The sequence below is a fragment of the Gasterosteus aculeatus genome, chromosome 21 (assembly GCF_964276395.1).
Source record: "Gasterosteus aculeatus chromosome 21, fGasAcu3.hap1.1, whole genome shotgun sequence".
Taxonomy (NCBI): Eukaryota; Metazoa; Chordata; class Actinopteri; order Perciformes; family Gasterosteidae; genus Gasterosteus; species Gasterosteus aculeatus.
In genome coordinates this window covers 11,211,864-11,234,225 of record NC_135708.1, presented here as the reverse complement: position 1 = coordinate 11,234,225, position 22,362 = coordinate 11,211,864, and the positions used below count along the sequence as shown (strand labels likewise).

General features: G+C 48.0%; 2 protein-coding genes across 4 annotated transcripts; one reads left to right on the top strand and one right to left on the bottom strand.

Annotated features, from left to right (window-relative positions):
* Window positions 1-18: 18 nt before the first annotated feature.
* Window positions 19-13,059, bottom strand: pdcd6 (programmed cell death 6). 2 transcript variants are annotated; one of them, XM_040167884.2, is made up of 6 exons: window positions 12,759-13,059; window positions 9,381-9,442; window positions 2,720-2,764; window positions 1,898-2,056; window positions 1,421-1,530; window positions 19-828 (listed from the first exon to the last, which is right to left on the bottom strand). In XM_040167884.2, exons 1-6 carry the CDS (start codon window positions 12,839-12,841, stop codon window positions 730-732), a joined length of 558 nt encoding a protein of 185 aa, XP_040023818.1. In that variant the 5' UTR covers window positions 12,842-13,059; the 3' UTR covers window positions 19-729. The 2 variants fall into 2 exon arrangements, with proteins under 2 accessions (XP_040023818.1, XP_040023817.1); XM_040167883.2 differs by having other exon boundaries at window positions 1,886-2,056; window positions 12,759-13,050.
* On the top strand, window positions 13,052-22,013 carry rec8b (REC8 meiotic recombination protein b). Of its 2 annotated transcripts, none has more exons than XM_040167879.2 (18): window positions 13,052-13,651; window positions 13,794-13,862; window positions 14,174-14,316; window positions 15,283-15,358; window positions 15,839-15,956; window positions 16,478-16,553; window positions 16,987-17,054; window positions 18,184-18,268; window positions 18,582-18,642; window positions 18,741-18,927; window positions 19,294-19,428; window positions 19,947-20,022; window positions 20,310-20,470; window positions 20,603-20,642; window positions 20,779-20,845; window positions 20,937-21,038; window positions 21,112-21,218; window positions 21,558-22,013. In XM_040167879.2, exons 1-18 carry the CDS (start codon window positions 13,596-13,598, stop codon window positions 21,647-21,649), a joined length of 1,719 nt encoding a protein of 572 aa, XP_040023813.2. In that variant the 5' UTR covers window positions 13,052-13,595; the 3' UTR covers window positions 21,650-22,013. The 2 variants fall into 2 exon arrangements, with proteins under 2 accessions (XP_040023813.2, XP_040023814.2); XM_040167880.2 differs by having other exon boundaries at window positions 13,434-13,651; window positions 16,481-16,553.
* Window positions 22,014-22,362: the final 349 nt, after the last annotated feature.

The following is a 22,362-nucleotide window of genomic DNA, read 5'->3' as shown; positions in this document are numbered from 1 at the left end:
ACAAAACTCCACACATGATTTTATTTATTTATTTTTTTAATCAAAGATTTCTCTTTCGTGTTCTTTTTACACATGTTAAGGCGTCATGCACAAAAGAATAAGCCATACTAAGTGCTTACCCTCTAACAAAAATGATATGTTCTAACGTTTGATTTTGTAGTTAAAAATAAGTTTGTACAAATATGGCATATAAGCTGGCATGTCAGTGAATCGCAAAGCAGAACGTCACCTGCTTTCACCGTTCTTGTAAACATGGCTTTGAGCAAACTAGGGCTGAGGAAAAGACGAGAGAAAGGGAAAGCATGCTTCAACGTAGGGCCGAATCTCCCCGACAAGCATGCAATGCATCTTAAATCATATTTACAATGCATCATTTTTACTCTGAGTTTTATTTTATTTTATCAATGAAAAAGGTAAGACGTTGAAAAGTTTTGTCGACAATTACAGACAGACTGACAGACAGAGGGACAGGTTGTGTCCAGAAGTTTCCCTTCCCCAGCACAGACGTAGTTCAGCAAACAAAACACTACAAGATTTTTGATTTTTTAATTACATGAAGCAAGTATTTTCATTTTTTTTTTATTTCATAAATTTGTTTGAGACAGCCCAAATTAGGTTAAGAAAAAAAAAAAAAATCTTGTAGTGTCCACCAAGGCGGACATCTGGGAGGTGTCGGTAGCTTTGGCACAGTTGTGTCCAGTTGTGCTCTTTTGTGATGCTCTGTGTGCGTTATACTATATTGAAGACCATGGATAGATATTGTTCATATGAAACCTGGATCCAGCCGTCCTGGTCTGTATCGTAACGCCTGAACACGTCGGTCAACCTCTGTGGAAAGGACGGAAAAAAATAGCAAATGTAACTTCTATAAGCGTCTATTTATACAGATATGATGTGGTATCGTTTCAACACTTTCATTCACGACTCTACATTAACATCATCACATTTCATGCATTTAGCACCTCAGTTAACAGACACTCCACAGGGGGTCACTGAAAAGTAAGTGCCTGATTTTAAGGTTGTTTATTGAAATATATGTCGGAAGGCTGCCGTTACGTGACCACCCGGGTGCACCTGAAGAGCTGCCTGTGTTAGTCAAAGGTTACAGATACGCTTGGCAGCTTCGCCTACGATTGCACGCGTGAGTGAAACCACTCAAACAGAAACACACAGGCTCAAGTGGAACTCCAGCGGGGGATTCATAATGTAAAAGAGAGGACTGTAATGTGTTTCTTGAACATGCATAATTAAAACTTCCCTTTGAATCTCATAAATTCAACAGTAGGCTTGTTGTGATGCAAGTAGTAAACCAAAGGACTTCCGATATATGCATGCGCGTGCACACGTATGTGTAGGGGGGAAACAAATGGACGAGTCAGGTTGAATACAGTTCATTTTGGATCTAGTGTAAGTCTGATACCTGTAGTACAATGCAGCACTGGACAAAGTCATCGAAGGCCACCTGTCCCTTCCTCTGGCGGTCGAACTTCTCTATCAGCGTGTTGTAGAACTGATCCGATAGACGATAGCCTGCACACACACCAGCAGACAACACGCCATCAGCGTACCGGACACATTTCAGCATCTGACACAAATTATAGAAAACTATTTATTCACTAACTGGCATGCTGACCAACACACACACACACACACACACACACACACACACACACACACACACACACACACACACACACACACACACACACACACACACACACACACACACACACACACACACACACACACACACACACACACACACACACACACACACCCCTACTAAAAAGACAAAAGCTAACCTTGTGACACCTGAGAAAGGAACATTCATAGAAAAAGCTATGAGGCCCTCTGTCATTGTCCCGGAATGTAATAAAAAGCATACTTTGCTGCGTACCGAATCCAGTCAGCGCCTGTTTGAGCTCGTTCTTGTCGATGAAGCCGGAGTTGTCCCTGTCGTAGTTCCTGAAGATGTTCTGCCAGTCTGTGACGTACTTCCACACGCCGCCGAACTCGCTGAAGTTCACCCCGCCTTTGTTTTCCCTGTCAAACATGGCTGAGGGGAGGGAGGGGGGAGGGGGGGGGGGACACGTGGTTTACTCACATACTGTACGTGCACACAGCTGGTTTAAACTATGTGTGTGACTGACTCCTGGCCCATACGATCACGTAATAACAGAGGGAAAAAGTGCTTCGCCACAACCAAACAACACCGCACTCCTCAATGCAATTACCTCCCAACAAAGGCAGCGTGTGGGGAGGTGAGGGGGAGTTGGGGGGGGCAGAGGGAATTAAAGGGAACTATGCTGCGAGCCACACAGCGAACAAAGAACAGAGGAGACCACAGCGAGGGTTTGGAACTATTTCTGTCTGTAGTGGAGCACAAAGCATACGTAGTTGTGGTCGTGGTCGATGTCCAGTCTGGCCTAAAAACGCCATGGTTAAAAGAAAAAGCTGCCACGCCATTCGTTGATTAAGGGTTAATATTTGCAGTCCGAGGCAATCGGCGGCTGTGTTTTGAGACAAACTCTTCTGCTGCTTGCTGATGCTCGCTCTTCCTTCTGTTAGTAATGGCTGCAGGTTTCCTCTGAAGCAGCAGTTACTGAAGCCAAAAATGAGTTGGCCGAAGGCCAATGAATCCATCCGGTTGTCATGGAGAAGAGGAGGAGGCCAACAAACAAACAAACAAACAAACTCTTCATTGGCAGCTGCTACTTACATATGACGGAGCGCACCGTCACCGGGTTGAAAGGAGTCCATGTGCCTGTGAGACAGAAGAACACCGGGTCAAAGCGTGGCAGCCCAGTGAGACCACGCTGGTCTCCACTGTGACTACAACTAAACGAACATAGTTACTTGGTGAGTAGATTACACAAAGCGCCTCGGAGGCTCCTTTTTTTTCCTTGAGACAGAACTACAACTTTGCAATCATGCCGGGAAGCAGGCAGCCGGCCAGAAGGTACCGCGAGGCAAAGTATCGTGGGAACAAAGCAGCTGGGTTTGCGAATATCTTAAATATGCATCTCAGAAATAACCTGTTTTTCTCGGGCTAGAAGTAGAAGTAGGTGTAGCAGCGTTCTATTCGTTTGGGCTTTATTTCACGCAACAAAAGCAAACAAAAAAACACATTCCGTCACACGGTAGAGAAACTGCTCTAGTGCCTAATGAACTCATCTCAGCTGCTCCGTCTGTAAACAAGACGTCAATACAAGCCAACATATATACAAATATAATATATTCTCAATATGAGAAACTCTAGTTAAATAATATACATACTTCACAGTAGGCGTTTGATCACAATCAGGACAGAAAAAAATGTAGTGTTCAATCGTAGTGTGATAAAAAATCCCTTCCAAGAGAGTCAGCATCCTATCGAAGCGATTGCTTCGATAGGATGCGGAGTGAGTGTGACGGAGATATGAATCCAACGTCTTTCTACCGTCACTCCCTCCTACTGCGTTGGTGGACATTTTGTCAGAGAGAAGTGAAGACTGATGGTGGACAGGAGCGAGAGACATGTTCATGTTCGTAACCAGCAGACCAGGGACGTCATAATGTTGATGATATTAAAGCAGCTTTTCTGTGACGCGTTGAAATAAACAGGAGGGTTATTTGTCACGAGTGGGACACACTCTTCAATCTTATGTGAACGAACCGAAAATGTATATGGAGATAAAAGCACTGACTGGGCTTTGGTTTCTACTTTATGTCCCTCTTCACACTGTGAAGACGCGGACGTTCATCAGAGCATCCGAAGCCTTGCTGACTCACCGTCTCCCTTCTATTAAAGAGAGGGACGGCCATCTGGCTTAGAAATGGAGAGACGGGTGTGTCTGGTGTGGACGCAGGGACAAGACAAGACGAGAGGAGAGAGCGAGTCGAAGAAATCAGAGAAGAAAATGCAACAGCGTGAGACATTAGTTTAGTTTTAGCGGCACTGTGGCGAACGGCGTCTGCAGGACGTCCGTGTGAAGCCTTTTCTTCCCGTGCAGCTTCTGACAGCTCGTCTTTAGTTAATTATTTAGTGAATCTTTGCCTGCAGGTTTTGCACTGTGAGCCACAAGAGCTTAGATCAGGGGTCTCAAACTCCGGCCCACGGGCCACTACCAGGCCCCCGCGGCGTCCGGTGCGGCACGCCGCCGCCGGGGGAACCAATTTTGGCGTTTCCCTTCCGTCGACCGTACCGTACTGAGGACATTCTTTTAGAAACCTTACAGCATCTATGGAATGTGTACGTTACAAAGGAGATCAGGCACATCTGGTCCCACCAGGACGCATCAGCTCTCTGGAACAAACTGTCCTCACAGATATTATGCTTACTGAAATGTGTAAACACTTTGTTTTGCATAATCCACATGTTTGGGTTGGTCCCTCCACATTTCAGGGTGGCAGAAAAAAAACAAGGCTCTTTCTTGGCCCGTCAGTCAGATGAGTCATCGCTTTGATTATAATGATTACTATCAATTTGAGCGATTCTCATTCCGTTTTGACATTTGTGTTTTTTTGAGGATGAATGCAGATTTGAGTCATTGTGAGGTTGAGATGTTTGTTTTCTAGTGTATTAAACTTTGTTTTCTGACCATAGAACTGTAAAACAACATTTGTTCTAAGCATAACTATGAGGATTGGTTTTACTACGTCTATCTCCGACAGACGTCTGTGTTGAATTTGATCCGATCGTCGTTTAGCGACAGCGAACCCGCCCCTCCAATATGTGACCCAATAACCACAAACGTGATGTTTGTAACATATGTGCATATACAACAGGCTAATATCCGCATGTATGCAGGCCTGGGTGTTTATTAGCTCTAGCGCGCTATTATCTGAGCATCTGCAGAAGGGCCTAAAAAGACGGACAAGGACACGCAGAGACATCACAAATCCTCGTGTAACACCAGAATAAATGTTGATACCAAGTTAGAGACGTCAGAGGAAAGACCAAAGACAGAAGAACAAGCTGTGACCTCTCCACACACACACACACACACACACACACACACACACACACACACACACACACACACACACACACACACACACACACACACACACACACACACACACACACACACACACACTTTTCACAGCGGCGGCGAACTGTGAGGTCACCAGTGTTTGCCAGACACACTGCGGCTGCCCTGTGTGAGGTGGCCATATTGGGTGCGAGATGTTTGCCCTGCGACAATGTACCCTCTGTCCAGTCCACACACTGGGCTCTCTCACTGGTGAGCCCGACTGCCCCTGGTGGGACGGAGTGAGGAGAGAATGACGGGAGGAGGGCGGGGGAGAGGGGGATGTAGGAGGTGAGGAGAGACGCCGGCCGGTGGAAAAACAGGGTGAACCGACCGCAGTGTGCGCACACCTTCATGCAACGGCCGTGCTGGAGCTCAGTGGGACACTTGTACACACACATTAACAGACACACACACGTAGCTTCACAGACCAACGCACACATGAGCCAAGGCAAGGGTGTGACTTTGAGATAGAAAGATAGCGGAGAGTTTAGGCAATGTAAAAAAAGTCAAAATCGTCACGGTCGATGCGACGATGTGCTGCATTAAAAGCATGAAAAGCCATTAAAAGAATAGTCGTAGCAGTAGTCCTCGCAGTCATCTGACTGGGCCCAATCGTCTGTGGAAAACCTTTGAAAAGAAGTGCATGTAAAATACACAAAACCCCCCCATGTGTGATAAGACAAAGAATCAAATCACACACAAACAGCAGGAGCTAAAAACGACAGCATGCAGCATCACAAGATGGATAGCAGGGAGCTGATTTCAAACCGCTCCACCCGGGCTAACAGAAACATACGCTAAACGCCATCATGGGAGCCAAGAGGTAAAAAATAAATAAGAGTAAAGGTGAGAGATGTTGAACGAGCTCCTTGAGCCGCACCGCCGAGCCCCTTGCTCCCTCGATCGGATCAGCAATTTCAGTGGCCATTACTGCTCCTGCACGCTTAAATAAATAACTCCGGGAGAAGCATTAATCAGAGTGTGCAGGAGACGTGGGGGGTGAGGAAACATGGCGGCAAGTTGGAATGATGTCGGCTCTCTGCTGAGCGAAGGGACGCAGAGAAAACCTCTTTATGTACAGCAAATGCTGCAACACACAAACACAAACACGGACATGCCAGTCGGTGTCGGGGGAGGACATTGTCCCCCCCCATCACCGACGGCGGGACGGAGAGAGGGAAGGGAGAAGGGGGAGGTGGAATGCAGAGAAAGGTAAGAGGACACAGCAGGCAATGAGCTGGTGCCGTTTCCTGGGAGACGGAATGAGAGGAGGAGAGAGGAGAGGAGGAGGAGGACGCTGCATCAGGTCTCATGTAGTCAGGAAATTGCACTGGTTTCTAAGTTAGAAAGAAGAGTTTGTGACAGCAGAGAGGAATGACATCATGCGCACAGCGAGGCGCTTGATGAAAGAGCACCTTTGGCTAGAAAATGTTCTTGGCAGGTGAGATGACAATAAGAGAGCGGATGCTCGGCAGAAACAGCAGGAGCTCTTCATGCTCACTGCTTCCCTCGGGGGGGGGGGGGGGACGACAAAGCTCAGTTGATGCTGTGATGTAAACATAAGGAGTATTTGCATGGTCCGCAGTAGACAGACACACAGGCAGGCAGGCAGACAGTTGCAGGCTCGCTGGCTTTTAGGGAGCAAACTGCAGGACAGGACGCGGTGCGCCGCGTGTTCAGCCTCACCGGCTCAGCGTCCCATCGCAGTGAGACTAATGAACCGATGGAGACGGGACGGAGAAACCGGACAAGCTCACACGTCTGCAAAGTCCGTGGAAACAAAAGGCCATTTCTCCGAACCCTTGCACTTCTGCACACTTACGATAAACACGCACGCGTGCGGCAACATGCGTGTTCGCTAGAGAAGAGACTTTAAGATTAACACTCAGAGACAGACATGCCAAGAGGAACTTTGGAGCGGTCACCACGTAACCTTTTGGAATTAGGTTATTTTAATATTCTTCCTTCTTTTATCTCCCAAGAAATCTGCGTGTTAAGCAAACTCGGAATAAGTCAACACCCAAAGACGTTGCACAATGAAGCACTGACAAGATAACAAAGTAGAACCCACTTTGTTTGGATTTGTTTCTGCAGATAATAATAAATAAGAAAAATTATTATTATTGTTATTATTAGGTGTAAATGTAGTTGCCAGAAGTAGGAGGCCTAATGCTCGGCTATAAATGAACATCACTGCCGATGCACCACCAAGCTGAAGGCCTTTTTGTAGAAAAATAAAAAGTTAAAATCTCACTGGTTAAGTTTACCACGGACCTTTCTTCAGGCATCGACTCCCGGGAGATAGAATCGGACGTGCAGAACAGCAGACTCATCTCTGTGTTTCAGGGTTCATTAGAACACTACAGTGATGAAGCACACAGCCGCTATAAACCGAGGGATCCTTCTCATCTGATGTCAAGGTCCAAGGGCAGAGGATGTCGCACGCTTCACAGATCGTCACGCCCGCCGAGGGAAATCTGTGATGTTGGGCTGCACAAATGAATTGAATCGAGTTGAAACACGCACCGATCAGTATGCGGAGCCCGAGCCGGCGCGCCGCCTGATTACTGATTCTTCCTCCTTCTGAAGTGCGCAGAAAAAGGGGGAGAGTAATCCGTCCAGAAGTCTTTGAAAAGCTGCCCGACCGATGCAGCCGCACACGTCCCCGGGAACGCCGAATGTTTTAACTGACCTGTGCTTTATCGCTCCTGCTGCAGGAATCCTAAAACCGGAGACGAGTTGGCATTTGTGGACTTCGCCTCAAGGTCAATGAGTTGCTGGTTCGATGCTTATAAAAAGGACGATGGTTAAATTAAGTGAACTCAGCCTCAGACGTTTTAGCGGCCTCTTTGGGGAAAAAAATGGGACAACTCGTCACCACGGCGATCACTCGTCCAACCTTTGGCTTGATGGTGGTTACGTAAAGTCACGTGACCACAGTGCAGTTGCTCTATAGTTAAACATTCACTATTTTAAACAAAAAGCTTCCCAAGCTGACTTACAAAAAGACGTCAACCCTGCAGCCCTCCGTGTCCCGCGTCCACGGTTACTGTTGCTGCCCCGTGTCCCACTATCAATTGTCACACGGTGTGAAAGCGGTAAACGGTGATCGGGTTTGCAAATTCACTTGAAAAGACACTCAAAGGCGATAAAGAGCTGCTGGTCCGGCCGATCACTTCAAAAGGATCGGATGACGTGAACCGGATCAATGAAGTGACGCCTTCACCGTCTCTCAGCCTGCGCGAGAGACGTATCTGCTCTCTTCTGTCGGTGAGTGAGATGTGCCTGTGAAAATGAAAGGCGGTGTGGAGCAGAAACATCTTTTGATGATCTTGCACAGGAGTTGGCAAATACACAGATTTGGTAACCTGCCATGGCCACCTAATGTGAGCAAATAACAACATACACTTCTGGTAACAGCTTCTCCAGTAAATAATATTAATTCCTTGAGTAACTTAACGGCAAATCTCATCCTGGCCTGCCGGTGTCTGCGCTCGATGCTTTATGAGGGAAGAGCCCACATTCTCCTCATATCAATCATTTAAAAAGGAGCAGTCACTGAATCGAGGCCGACGCCCTTTTAGCAAAGATGTCCGGTCAGGTGTCCCTTTTAGCAAAGATGTCCGGTCAGGTGTCCCTACGCGGCTGCAGCTCCGAAAATGGCAAACAAATGAAGCTGCGCCGGCCTTTTGAATATTACACGCACTGGATTAGGACCCGGCCATCCCTGATTAGGAAATGAATGAAGATCCCCAGCTTACATACTTGGGACGAGTGGGATGGATTCAGGCTGCTCCTATCTTCAAACACTACGTCTCCCTTTTAATATTTGAAGAGAGACGGCTTTTAGGACGCGGAATAACCAATGACTTCATCAAACGTGATGCAAACGCGGCCTCGGAGGCACCGCTGGATCCCTGCTGCAGGTATCGGGGTCTCTAACCGGCCGGAGACGCTCCCTTTCTGACGTTTAAACGAATCTTATCCATTTGTCCTTTTAACCTTTATTTAGGTTTTACAGAAAGAAAGAATGACAGACTGTCTCAAGTCCTCGCGAGCTGTCAACACACGGACGCCGCGAATATGGAAACTTTCCATATTCTCCTCTTTTTTCCTGGGACAAAAATAATACGCCTCTCATTTTTTATTTGGCTTTTTGATTTTTATTTTCTGCTTAAGCTTGGCAGTTGCTTAAATCAAAGAGTGGCAGAAAAAGCAATGGTGTGCAGCGAGAGGGGGAGTGTGGGGGGGAGTGTGTGTGTGTGGGGGGGGGGGGGGCGGATGGATCAAAAACAAATGAAGAGCGAGGAAACAGAAAAAAACAATGAAAAAGGAGCGGCAGGACAGCCAGACACGGATACGTACCATTCGATAAGGCCTGCTGAAGCTCTGTGTCGGATATCACCCCACTCCGGTCCTTGTCAACCCTGGGGACGAGCACACAGATTAGACCACCTCTCACACACACAGACACACACACACACGCCGGCTGAACGTGAGCCCCTGAGCGGGTGTTAGTATTTCAACAGTCCACTGAGGATGAATGGGGTCCTAAGATCAGGACACACAAGGCAGCTTGTGCGCTCGCTGCTCTCCTGGGACCAGTCAGACAAGCCCCAAGTGTGTGTGTGTGTGTGTGTGTATTGATTCTGAGAGAGTGGAAAGTGAAAGTGAATGTTTCAATGTCATCGTGCTCCCGGCATTCAGCACCTGAAAGATTGTCGGAGAGTGACATTCTTTTGAAGAAAGAAGAGGAAACAAAAGAAAACAGGCGCGTGATGGACGAGCGGTTTGGGCCGTGTGATTACACACAACAAGATGTTCCTGATAGATAATAAAGAAATTCTTCCAAAAGCTCATTATTCAATGATCCACTAGAATTAGGCATGATGTTGAAATAAACTTGCGTCTATAAACAATCCTTATAGTGACCCGGGAGCTGAGGTTTATAACTTTAAACAATTAATCCATTAGCCAAACAACACGCCTCTTCTCAAAAGCATCATCAACATTTTTGCATTAATAGGTTGATGGGAGTTCTGTTTTCCCTCTTTCTGGACACGTCATCGTCCCCTGACCAACAGTCACATGTCATGAAAACACATACCGGCGCCCTGGAACGAGAACGCTTCCTCACGCAACAACGCGTTCATTCTCCTGGCGGTAACAGCACTTAACCTTCAGTAATTAGATGATCGCTTTGGGCTCGCGCTTTCTGTTTGTTTGCTGAACCGTCTCCATCTAGCCGCTAGGACGCCGGCTATTAAACCCACAGCCGAAAGGCGTCCTCTGAGACCCAGAGACACGGGGAAGGCAGCGGGGGACATGCTGGACGGCGGGCCTCGCTGATCTGAGATGAAGCTTTAGTCAAGCGTCCAGTGACTCAGTTCCTTAGCAACCCTCCTGTTGTCACAGCGCACACGCAACGGACACGAGCCGCATACCAGCAGAAAAAGAGCGAGCGGAGGAGACGGGGACACCCCGTGCCCCACGTCCCCTCCGGTCCCAGAGCTGACCCCGTGGGACGGAGTTTCCGCTCCCAGCTGCGACGCTTCACGTGCGGTTTGGATCTCCGTCCCCGCAGCCTTCAGGGCCGTCGACACGGCGACCAGCTACACGTCTGCTCCTCGCTTTACCCCCCCAAAGGAAAACACAAACACAGGGAGGCCGGACTGCTCTCCTCAGGGGGGGGAACATATCTCCCTAAATGAGGGCTTTGTCACAGGGGATGAGGGGGTTAGTGCAGGCGGGGGAACCAACATTTACCAAACTGTGATAGATCACAACTCAATGAAGTACGTGTACAGAATATGCCCCCCCTCCCCCCTCACTCAGTCTAACTCATGGAAAAATGACCTCCCCAGCAGCACGGACCGTTGGCGTCTTCACGCTGTCAAACAGGGAGTTGTACGTGCAGCAACATAAAGACTCCTGGTTATTCCACGCAGGCTTTCCCGTGTCTCACTGTTTCCTCTTAATAAAACATCTGGTGGAACAAAGCTCGTCCGGCCTTCCACATAAACCGCGTCACAGCGTCACAGCGGCTCCCTTAACGGGGGGAAAAAACAAAAGCTGCATTCAATTTGACAAAACTTTCCAAGGAAATCCTGGCGCATTAAGTTGCAGATGAGGCCACGGGTTTACTTCTACTTCATGTATGGTGGATTGTCTGTTGAATCTCACCCTGACTGAACACTCGTTCTCCCAAAAACCACGTTTCCATCCCGACAAGATCTGATTTAGAGAGCCAAGAGTTTGAATTAGATTTCCAGAAAGTTCATCCAGCTGTGCGGGCCGACCATTGAACATGTCGTAGTTGCATAGCAACGTGTCTTTTGTTAATCTAAGCCCAACTCAAACGCCGATGTTGTTCTTAGCTCCTGAAGGGCCGGGTGGAAACATTTGTGTCATACTAACTCCATTCATTGGAAAGCGGTCATTAAACGGAGCGAACGACTTCCACGTGATTCACTCACTGCCCAATAGAATTTTGGTTTCTTTAAATAGACACAATTTCCAGCCTATGTTAACAGTTCACCATGAAGGGCGCCACCCATTCATGATTAGACGAGACAAAGAGACTTACGTAGACTGACTTTGATTTTCATACACAAAGATGAAGCTGCAGTGAGGACTGTGAGTCATTACTCGGTAGGTGTGTGTGTGTGTGTGTGTGTGTGACACACAACAATTCAGAGGCCTTCTATTCCCTATTGACTGTGATCACGTGACTGGGGGAAATCCACATGCCAGGACACAGCAGCAGATGAGGCAGCGCTGACAGTCAGAGACAACAGCGCGGCTCGATGAAACTCAAATTGCTGCAACTCGCACGACGCAACCGTGAGACAAAATGTGGACATCAACCGGATTTCCAAAGAGTTCACTTCCCTACACGCTATTAGTAATATGTTACTCCCGGCTTTGCAATGCGTGCAGCATCTCAACGTTGTGAGAAAGCAAAGCAGTAGGGGGAGAAAAAACAACTCCTCTGCAGTATTGCATAACTCTTACTATTACCAGGGGCCATAGCATAGCGAGTATTCCCCCACTCTGCCCACTACCGCGACCCTCCTATAGCGGCTGACACGCTTCTGACTGGTGCAATGCATGACAGGCAGTGGTTGCACACGTCACGGATACCGTGACGTCAACACAATACTACTAATAACAGCCTATGTGGCGTCGGACTGACTTTTCCAACGTATTCGTGCACATCCGCCTCCCACAATGAGACACATACTACGTCACGTGTGCTCACATCTGTCAGAATATTTCAGGAAACCTCATCTTGAGAGGATTTTTGTTTCTACTCACCCACGAAGGCAGCACAGAGATCGAATACTGGAGTATTATATATTGTAAACGAGTGATCTTAAGTCGCTCTTTTTCTTTGTTGGGGGAGAGAGAGAGACCCCCAAAAAGGGCTTCAAGGACTTCTGGAGGTCCTTGGACCCCAGGTCGAGAACTCAGATCACAGAGCCGGATTTCCCGTGATAATCCGCTCCGTGACACACCGACACACGCTGTGTGTGTGTGTGTGTGTGTGGCTGTGTGTGTGTGGCTGCGTGTTTTCCAGGAAGCTGAGCTGGTACCGTCGGACCCGAGGAGCCGCAAACGGGACTGCGGAGCGCTGCTTTTATGACACGAGACAGCGACGAGGACGACGCGGGGAGTGAACAAAAATAACGAGGCAGGAAAACGACGTTCAAGAGCAACGCGCCTCCTTTGCCGCACACTCACCTTTGGAAGATGTTCCACAGAAAACTCTGGTCCGGGGTCGCGTTGTTCTGCGGGGCCCCTCTGTACGGACTGTGGTACGCCATTTTAAAAAGGGTTCGCTCCGACGGAATAAAACATAAATGTAGACGTGCGCTCCCCTTCGTCTTCTTCTGGTTTCTTCACTGAAGCGGCTCTCGGTCAGGTTCAACCCTCGCGGCGCGTGCACGCTACCGCCTGCCTCCTCGCGCACTGAGGAGGCGCGGCCAAGCGTCCGCCGCTCGCCCACAAGGAGGGTGACGTCACACGTGCCTCTCGGGTTCCCGCAGTTAAAAATGGAGAGCGGTACTTCGGCACACGATAGCGCGTGAAGTGCATTTTAGAATAATACATCAATATTTATACCCACGAGAAGTGTGAAGCCACGGCAAAACAAAAATGACACAAGGTTGTTACCGCGTGTCCCCTTGATAACTGTTCATTTAGCTTTAGTTGTGTGAGTACTTAAGTGCACTTAAGGGAATAGCACAATGATTAATTCTTGGTACCATTTAGTAACCAACGCATTCACTGTGATAAAAATACACACCCAAAACCCATGCTGTACTCCCATTATTTACATTTCTGTCTCAATATGTATTTCTCTAAATTCCCTTTGGTCATTGAACGCATCGTAGCTGTTCACTTTTAAATCCGATGAAGCGCAGAACCTGATTGGTTCGCGGCGATTTTAGCGCTCAAAATTCGCGCCACAATTTACCGGAGCTTTTAATATTTTACCATTCGCTTCCTTAAATTCATCCCTACACCTTTTTCCTCCATCTTCAACGTAACGTCATCTGCTCCATTCAGACAGATAAAATGTTTTACTATCCGAACGTCCTCCAACGCCACTCTGGATGCTTTTCAACAGTCTGGTGAGTTTAGCCTGTTAGCTAACGTTAGCTTCCTATGAACTCATTAGGAGCTAGCTTAACGTTATGTGTCAAATGCCCGTCAGCAAAGTTTTTATTTTATTTTAAATTTCATTAATGTCCAAATATGTGTTCTGTTATTCAGGTTAGCAGCAACCAGAGGCATCCTGGTCGATCGCAGAGAGCTTCTCAAAGTCAACATCAGGCGAACATGGTAAAATGTGGCTACGTTAGCTTATCTGACAGACCTTATTTATTTAAATCATTTTAGTACAAACGATAAACCGTAAGTTCTGTTTTATATTTTAAGGACCAATCCCGGGCCAATCTGTCCAATTGTGTATTACTCGGTAATAGATCTTAATCTGCAGTCCAGTTCGCTATGATGGTTTTATGCTCCTGCGTCACATCCTCTTTAAATTGAAACCTTGATATTCCTTTTACAGGACTCCTGCATGACTTATTTAACATGAAACACACTGTAAACTTTGCATTTTTTATCTCGTCAAACGCTTATCACTTCAGCGGGGACATTTTGGACTACGTGACGGCTCAGGTTCCTCCACCTCAACCCCACCAGGCGAGGCCTCGGTTCTCCCTCTACCTGACGTGCCAGCTGCAGTACGGAGTGGTGGTGGTCTTCCACAGGCAGTGCGGCTTCCTGCTCGGTGAGGGGGGGACAGGAAGAATCAAGTGAAGGAAGTAAAAAGGGAAGGCCTGGAATCAACGTACTGTGCCTTCAGTTACTGTGACAGAAGTGTCGTTCTGAGCCCGAGGCAGACGGCAGAAGACAGCGCGCTCAGGGCCGTAATGGGATTAGAAGGACAGGGGAACGATTTTCCAGCTTCTTACTGGTACAAAAAAGCAGTCAGTCAGCAGGATCATTTTCATTTCGGCAGGAAACAGTATTTTCCCGTCGGGGATGCTCAGGTGAAAATGTGAAAACACAGCAGACCGGTTTTCTCTGCCGGCCGATAAATCTCAGCTGACTCGGCGTAAAACCCCAAACAATGTTGTAGTTGTTGTTGTCATTCGACTGCAAAATGCACGTTTCCCAATTGCAAACAACCTCGACGACTCTGGTTTAGAAATAAAGAGCAGTTCAACCCTCTCTGCTGTCCTTAAATACAGCCTATTCATATCGCATCTGACAGATTCCCCAATCGTGCTGTTGTTGTGGTTGATTAAAGCGGGAAATACAATGCATGAAGATAAGCAGGAGGAGAAGCCAAGTCTGTAGTCTGTGGTGGATTCAGCCCCAATTTTTTCATTTCAGTGAAATAGATCAGAAGTAAGTACAAAATACGGTTATGATGTATTTCATAAGCACGGCACGGTTCTCACAGTTTCATCATCTTTTCTTTTATAATGAATTTTCCACTATTTTCTCCTCCTTACTGCTGACTAGTGCTCAGATTATAATGAACCTAGAGTTCGTGCATTAGTAGCTTTTATGCACAACCTTTAATGAAACTCGTGGTGAAAAGATGCTCTGCCTCCTCTTTGTGTGTAGAGGGACGGCATAATGGTCATAAGGTCACCTTCATTACATCCGCCATGTCAGATGTTTTAAACCTTGTCTTGAGGTGTGTATGTGGGTGAAAACTCAACTTTAACCTGTTTCTGTTTTCCAGGCGAGGTTCAACAGACCATTGACCGCCTGATGCACTGCAAAAGATGCATATCAATCGACGTGGCCGAGTCTGACAGGTCTCACACACACACACACACATTTGATTATGCGCAGTGGACTGTTTTGTATCCTTGGGCGCCGAAGGTTTTAAGCTGTGCAGAGATTGTTGGTGTTCAGGGGAGTAGAAGAGCTCAAACGCGTCTGGTGGAATATTTATGAGATGGATTGTTTTGGGGAACAAAGACGAGAGGTGGTAGTGTTCTATTAGGTGAGTGGTGGGCAAATCGAGCGGCTCTCATGCAAACTGCTTCGTAAATGTTTTATATGCTGTGGTTTGTAACAGCTGATCATGTAGGAGCTCTGGTTCCTGCAGACTCTGCACATTCTGCCCTTCAAATATCCAGTAATATTTTTCACATTTTATAAATCCCATGAAATCAACACTGGGGTCTAAAGTGAGCACAGCGTTGCATCGGCTCCGCAGTACTAAAACGTGATTGATGTTAGAATATTTTCCATGTGTATATTGTGTTTTGCTCTCTCACTCTTTCTCGCAGGTTGACCTTGGACGTGCCTGACAGCATGCACATGATGGACGAGGCCGAGGGAGCTCAGGACCCCTTCTTCGGCCTCATGGAGTCACACCAGCTGCCCAGCCCCTATAAAATGCACCAGGTAACGGCAGCCGTACAACATGCAACATGCACTGCACACGTGTTGGCTCTGACATATGAGCACAGGGGGGTTTGATCTAATATGCCAAATGTTTCTCTAGAGTAGCATGATAAACCACCAGCTGGTGAGAGTGATTCTTTACGTACACACGTGCAGCTCCTCTACTCCTCCTCTAGCGCAGCGTGTGCTACCACATGTCTCCGTAGTGTCCACTGGTGTCGTCTCAGTAAATCACAGTAGGTACCTACGGCTCAGCCCAAGTGCTGTAAATCCAGTCAGGCGCTGCTGAACTTTGGCCTCCTTGTTAGAATCCCCCCCCCCCCCCCCTCCCCTGAGGAAATACCACAGACAGCGCAAACGTGTGGGAATGGAAGCCATTCATTGGCCGCTGTCATGGAATTTAAAGCAAACTGCACCGATTTTAGTAAACTGCTGCATATTTAGAGCCGAGCTCAGTTCACACAATCCAAAAAATGCTCCGCGTCACTATTGTGTCTTTGTGTATTTGTATTTATTTCTAGCAGATGTCGGGGTTTGAAGCGGCGGGTTCACAGCGATCCCTGGTGCCCAGTCGCCACGGCACGCCGGACGTCAGCGGTGAGACGGGTTCTGTAACACTTGAGAGGCTGACTATTTGGGGGGGCGGGGTCCGTGTTTCCAGACTAAACACAAGAGTCCTTTGTTTAAGGCCTCTCAGGAAACGACACAACGTATAATACAACGTTTGGTACAATCTTTGGTTCATTAGTGTTTTTCTAGGTCATTGCTACTTTAATGAAGAAGTGAGATCGTTCTGATTTGTGTCGTGTTTTCGGGACACTTCGGGATAATCAAATAAATTGCCAAAGGTTTTAGAAATGGGTCAGTTCATTAGCTTAGATTCCATAAATGGGTTTTTGCCACAAAAATGTTGCTGTACTTCAACGTTCCTCTTAGGACACTTGTGAGTTTGTCTCATTTTATCTGCATATTGCTGTTCTCCTCCGCTGTCCTCACATGTCTCCCTGTCCCTCCTGCTGTCTTCAACCAGGGTTCAGGTCACTTCCGGGCGACATCTCCCTGAAAGAGAAGGAGCAGTTTGTCATCACCGCTGCCGAGGTAATCTCTGGGGCAAACGTGTCAGTCGTCCCCGTGAATCACCGAGCTGGGACGGGACCGGAGGGCCGGCGCCCCCACGGCAGCGTCACGAGTCAGCTGCTCGCTCTTTGCTGTCAGCCGCAGCGCATGCAGATTATATACCATCCATCCATCCATTGTCAAACCGCTTATCCTGCACACAGGGTCGCGGGGGGGGTGGAGTCCATCCCAGCCAACTTCGGGCGATAGACAGGGTACATCCTGGATTGGTCGCCAGCCAATCGCAGAGCTACACAGAGACATACAACCATTCACACTCACATTCACACATCTACGGGCAATTTAAAGTCCCCAATAAACCTGATCCCCAGAGCATGTCTTTGGACTGTGGGAGGAAGCCAGAGAACCCGGAGAGAACCCACGCAGAGAACATGCAGACTCCACACAGAAAGGCCACTGGGCGGAATCGAACCCAGGACCTTCTTGCTGTGAGGCAACAGTGCTAACCACCACGCCACCGTGCCGCCCAGATTATATACCACACGGCCAATTTGTATGTTTGTGTTGTTGTGTTTCCCTTGCTGCTCAAAAAGAGCGTTTCATACAAATACAACAATTCCATAGATTTTTTTAAAGCGCTGTAAATGATGCAGGAAGTTGATGGTGTGTAGCGGAATGTGGGCGGAGAATTCCCGGCACCTGACCGAAATTCCTTGATCAACGTCTTGTCAGGCGCTCCAGCTCCATCAAACCTGCTCCTGTGTTTCCCTCCGGTCGCTCTGAACCTCCTTCGCGTTGTCGGCCTCCTCATTCTGTCACTCGGGGACGGATCATGTGGCTCCTGAAGCTCCTCAGGTCCATTCTGGCTTGACTGGATCAGACTTAATCACATCAGCCTGCTCTCGCTGTTTGTTCGCAGAGATATGTGGCTCAGATATGTGCCCCCCCCCCACCCTCCACACACACACACACTTTGAAAAGCTGAGATATTTCCCTATATATGCTTTTGTATTTGACCTTGTTTTACTTTGCTAACAGTAACTAGACCGAACCACTTTGCTTGTATTTGTTTCTGGTACCGATCGCTTCATCGGTCACTTCACTCCTCTTCTGACTCTCGTGCCCCCCTCGCCCCCCCCTCGGTTGGTAGCGGGATTTCGAGGGCGTTGACCTTCCCGAAGCCACAGCCAGAGAGATCGACTTGCTGATGGATCAAACGGAGCATTTCTGTACAGGTGTGTGCGGCCGTCTGACCTTTGTGCGTGATGGAGGTACCTTTTGGGTTTACGGGGTTCAGTCCAGAGTCTCCGGAGGGTTTGTTCTAAACTCCAGGACCCGTGAGGCGCATCAGTCCCTGAAAAAGCCTGTCTAGCTTTAACAAAACCGCCAACTCTACTAAGTCAGCTGCACGCTTGTTTTCGTTCTCCATTGACCACACGAAGAGTTTCTATTCAACAAGCACATCCAGTTCCTTGTGTATCCGTGGACGTCTGTTGTGTAGTAGTAGTAGTTATGACACTGTGTTGTGTTCTTGTGCGTGCGTAACAGAAGTGAAGCAGACAGACGGGAGCGAACGGCAACGTGAAGGAGCCACGTCCTCTTTCGACCAGTGAGTCTTTGGCCGCTTGGTTTGTAACTCATCGGCAGTCGGTGTGTTCGCTCCGACCGTGTGTGTGTGTGCGTGTGTGTGTGTGCGTGCGATCGCAGGCTGAAGGACACGGTGACGGCAGCCGGGCGGGACAGTGTGTGGCTGCTCGACCAGGACTCTGCTCACCCTGCGGAGGGTCCTCAGGCGGCCGTCGCCCTGGAGATTACCCTGCGGCATGTTGCCATGCCAACGCCACCCTGCGGGGAATCTGGGAAAGGGGGAGACTCAGAAAGTCCCAATCAAGAGGTGAAGAAGAATTATTCAGAGCATAAAAGCCTCCGAACATGATTTGTCGTCGCCCTGTCAGTTAGTTCCTTTGTGTGATCTTGTCCTTAGCAGAAAATTAGAGATCCATTAAATCCAAGTTGAGTGCCTGTCTACGCCCCGTTAAGACGTTTTGATCTACCTGCTGTCTGACATTACGACATGTAGGTCACAGATGACTGTGGAGAGGCGTTTACCAGCATCAACATCAATTTACATTCCGCACGGTGACTCATAAACAGCAGCTAGTTTTGTTTTGGAAATGTGAGGCAGTTTGTGTGACCTGTTAAGAGTCCTTTTTATAGATCCTGTCCCGCAAACACTAAAGCTGTGTCACTCTTCCATCAGACGGCGGCTCCTCCTCCTCGGAAGCCCGGCGGAGGACTCCGGCGTCAGCTGGTCTTCGCCGACCCTCAGGTCCAGATATCTGAAGGAGCCATGAAGGAACAGATTGAAAACCGGCTGGCGGAGACACTGGGACTGGTAACACACTGAACTACGATCCAGTCACGTAAAGAGAACCTCGGTTCCCTTAAGGCTTCACCTGTCCCACGTGGTCCTGCTGCTCTTTACTCGTGTGACTGAGCAGAGATTGTGGGGGAGGAGGCAGGGGGGTGTTCATCCATCCGGTGCCGGCCTCTTTTAATAAATGGCTGCTTGGCCCCGTGACCCCGTTACGCAAGGGGGTCTGTTCAGACACATGAGGATCGTGACGAGCATCGAGGGTCCGTCGCCGCGCTGTGATCAAAGATTTGCCTTCAAAGTCTCTTTCCGCCAGGCTGCCGGTTAATTAAACTCCCGCTCTCTGAGGGGAGCGCTCATTGATTTCGTTTTCCTTTCTTCCTCCCTGTCTTCGTCTGTATGGCTTTGATTTCCTTTGAGGCGCCGTCATTGGCTTTCGGCCTCTCACGTGCTCTCTCACACACTCACTGTGTACTCACAACTGTAATAACATGCAAAAAACATGCAAATGAATGCTAACATTTTGTTCTTCTTCCCAGTCCGAGGTGCTGCTGGACGTTCACGCCTTGACCCAGCGGCCCCCTCCTGCTCAGCTCTTCGCCGCCCCCTGTGGATGTCAGTACCACGCTGCCCCCTAGCTGCTGTCCAGCTCACACTGCTGACTTTTACAATCCTTCCCTCGCTCGTCCTCACGTGACGGACACACTGTGTGTGTGTGTGTGTGTGTGTGTGTGTGTGTGTTTTCCATCCTGAAGCGACCTTGTGGCGCCTCTGAAACGCTGTATCAGCGCATTCAGCGGCTCTTGAGTCGCCCTGGCATTCCACACACGCTACACATCAGCTGTGCCAAGGGAAAGACAAAATACAGAGCATAACCTTTGACCCCCCCTCCCCCTCCACAGCGCTCCTCAACACCGACCTGCAGTCCCTGTGGAAGCAGAGCGCCTCGCTCACCGCCCTGCACGGACACTCGGGGGGTTTGTGGGGGGAGGAAGAGGAGTCACAGCGGGACAGAGAAATACTGAGAACAGAGAGGAAGAGGAGGCAGTCAAGCGTGAGGGAGGTGAGGAGGGGAGGTCGTTAACATCCCGTTTAGGGAGAGAAGCGCAAAACATTCTCACCAAACTCCCAACATTGGCCTGCAAAAGCCTGAGAGTGAAGGAATCACATCATAAACTCTCTGTCTCTCGCTCAGATATCCAGTGAGTCAGGACTGCAACCCGTTGATAGCTCATGTAAGATTTCCCCCTCGGCCACATTGCATCAGTCTTTCAGGTCATGTTTGTTTTTTGCAGCTCACCGTGTGCTTAAGGCTGCCTGACATGCATCGAGTGCCTTTGTCTTTGTGTGTGTGTGTGTGTGTGAACACAGCTGTGATCCTGGACATGTCCAAAGAGGACAAGTCCATAAGCGACGTGATGACTCCCGTCAGCAAATGGTAAGTGTCAGATGGACGGACAGACGGACAGCTAGATGGAGAAAGAAATGTGTGTCTGTGTGTGTGTGTGTGTGTGTGTGTGTGTGTTTAGGTCTCCACAAGAAGAGGCCCTTCTTCGAATGGAGCCCATCGAGGAGGAGAACGTTGAGATGCCCGAGGCTCAGACTGACCAGGAGGCCAGGGACATGCTCAGGTACTCTATTCAACATGGTTACTGATTGTAACCAAGTGCAGGCAGTGTAATTGGTTATGTGCCCGTCTCCCAGGTGGATCTGCTCCAGCCTGCAGAGCTCTGCAGAAATCACCTTTGACTCTCTGGTGCCCCCAGAGGCCGACCGCACCACCGCAGCTCACACCCTCCACACGCTGCTGGGTGAGCAAATCATAAGCTGCCGTCTTCTTGTTGCTGCTCGCCACCGATATGCAGCGATGACCTATGACTTGTGATGAGGAGGATGTTAAATCCATCAATAGCAGGGTAGTTCAGACATATTTACGCATATATAACAAGATATATTTTGGGATACTGTCCCTTTAATGGTCGGAAAAAAACAGTGTAACTTCCCTTTTCGCCCCTTTTAGAAAGTTTGCCAGTTAGGATATATATTGTTAAACTAGCACCATTTCTAGTTAATATTTTCTTATCTGATCAACAGCAACATTGAGTGGTACATTGTGATGTTTTAATCTGTGAAGCTTGTGTCTTCCTCAGAGCTGCTGTCTGCACGACAGGTGACTGTCCGTCAGTCTACGCCCTTCAGTGACATCACCATAAACCCTGCAAGGCCCATGATGACCGCCTGAACACTCTCTCACTCACACACACACACACACACACACGGCATTTGAGGGAGTTAATGTTTTTATAGAAAAATATAATAAATGAATTCAGTCTTTTACATTTTCAACAACAGATCACACAGGTTAAATGTTTTTATATGAATTGTGTGATTTTTAAATTGAACCTAATCTGGTTTTAATTTGTTCATATGGTTGTATTTTTAAATGTTTATACCCGCTGAGTTTACAATTGTTGCATAAACTAATGTCCCAAACTGTTTTTGATGTTTAAGTGAACATCTGGATGCAGTAGCTTTGTTATACAGTTTTTATTTTCAACATGGATCTGATCTTTTTAAACTTTTAATAAAATGTGTTTAAATCTGTACAACAGTATTCAATTACTCCTCCACTCTTCACATATTCATGCCTGATAAACTCTGTAGTTATTAGGATAGTTTTTTTATGTTGTAAAGTATAATATTCTCCAACATGAAGTGCTCATTAATCAATGCACTTTAAATATATATTTTACACTGAACACCTCTAGATACATCCTAGAATAACAACGTTGACCAGGAAGCTTAACGTCTGTGGTTCTGGACCAAAGAACTTAATATTCAGATTGGAGTTTGTGGTGCAGAATAATATACAGAACCCACTCAGATGCAACTTGGAGGAACATCAGCACCTCCCTGCTTCCCGTAGAAGAGCATCTTCTTCTGACGCCTCAACAA

Coding starts and splice junctions, on each gene's coding strand:
- rec8b (XM_040167879.2), top strand. CDS start 13,596: ATGTTTTACTATCCGAACGTCCTCCAACGCCACTCTGGATGCTTTTCA. Junction 18,643..18,740: donor GCCACGTCCTCTTTCGACCA/GTGAGTCTTTGG, acceptor GTGCGATCGCAG/GCTGAAGGACACGGTGACGG. Junction 19,429..19,946: donor TGGCGGAGACACTGGGACTG/GTAACACACTGA, acceptor TCTTCTTCCCAG/TCCGAGGTGCTGCTGGACGT.
- pdcd6 (XM_040167883.2), bottom strand. CDS start 12,841: ATGGCGTACCACAGTCCGTACAGAGGGGCCCCGCAGAACAACGCGACC. Junction 2,765..9,380: donor TCAGCAGGCCTTATCGAATG/GTACGTATCCGT, acceptor TCTGTCTCACAG/GCACATGGACTCCTTTCAAC. Junction 2,057..2,719: donor GACGGTGCGCTCCGTCATAT/GTAAGTAGCAGC, acceptor CCCTCCCCTCAG/CCATGTTTGACAGGGAAAAC.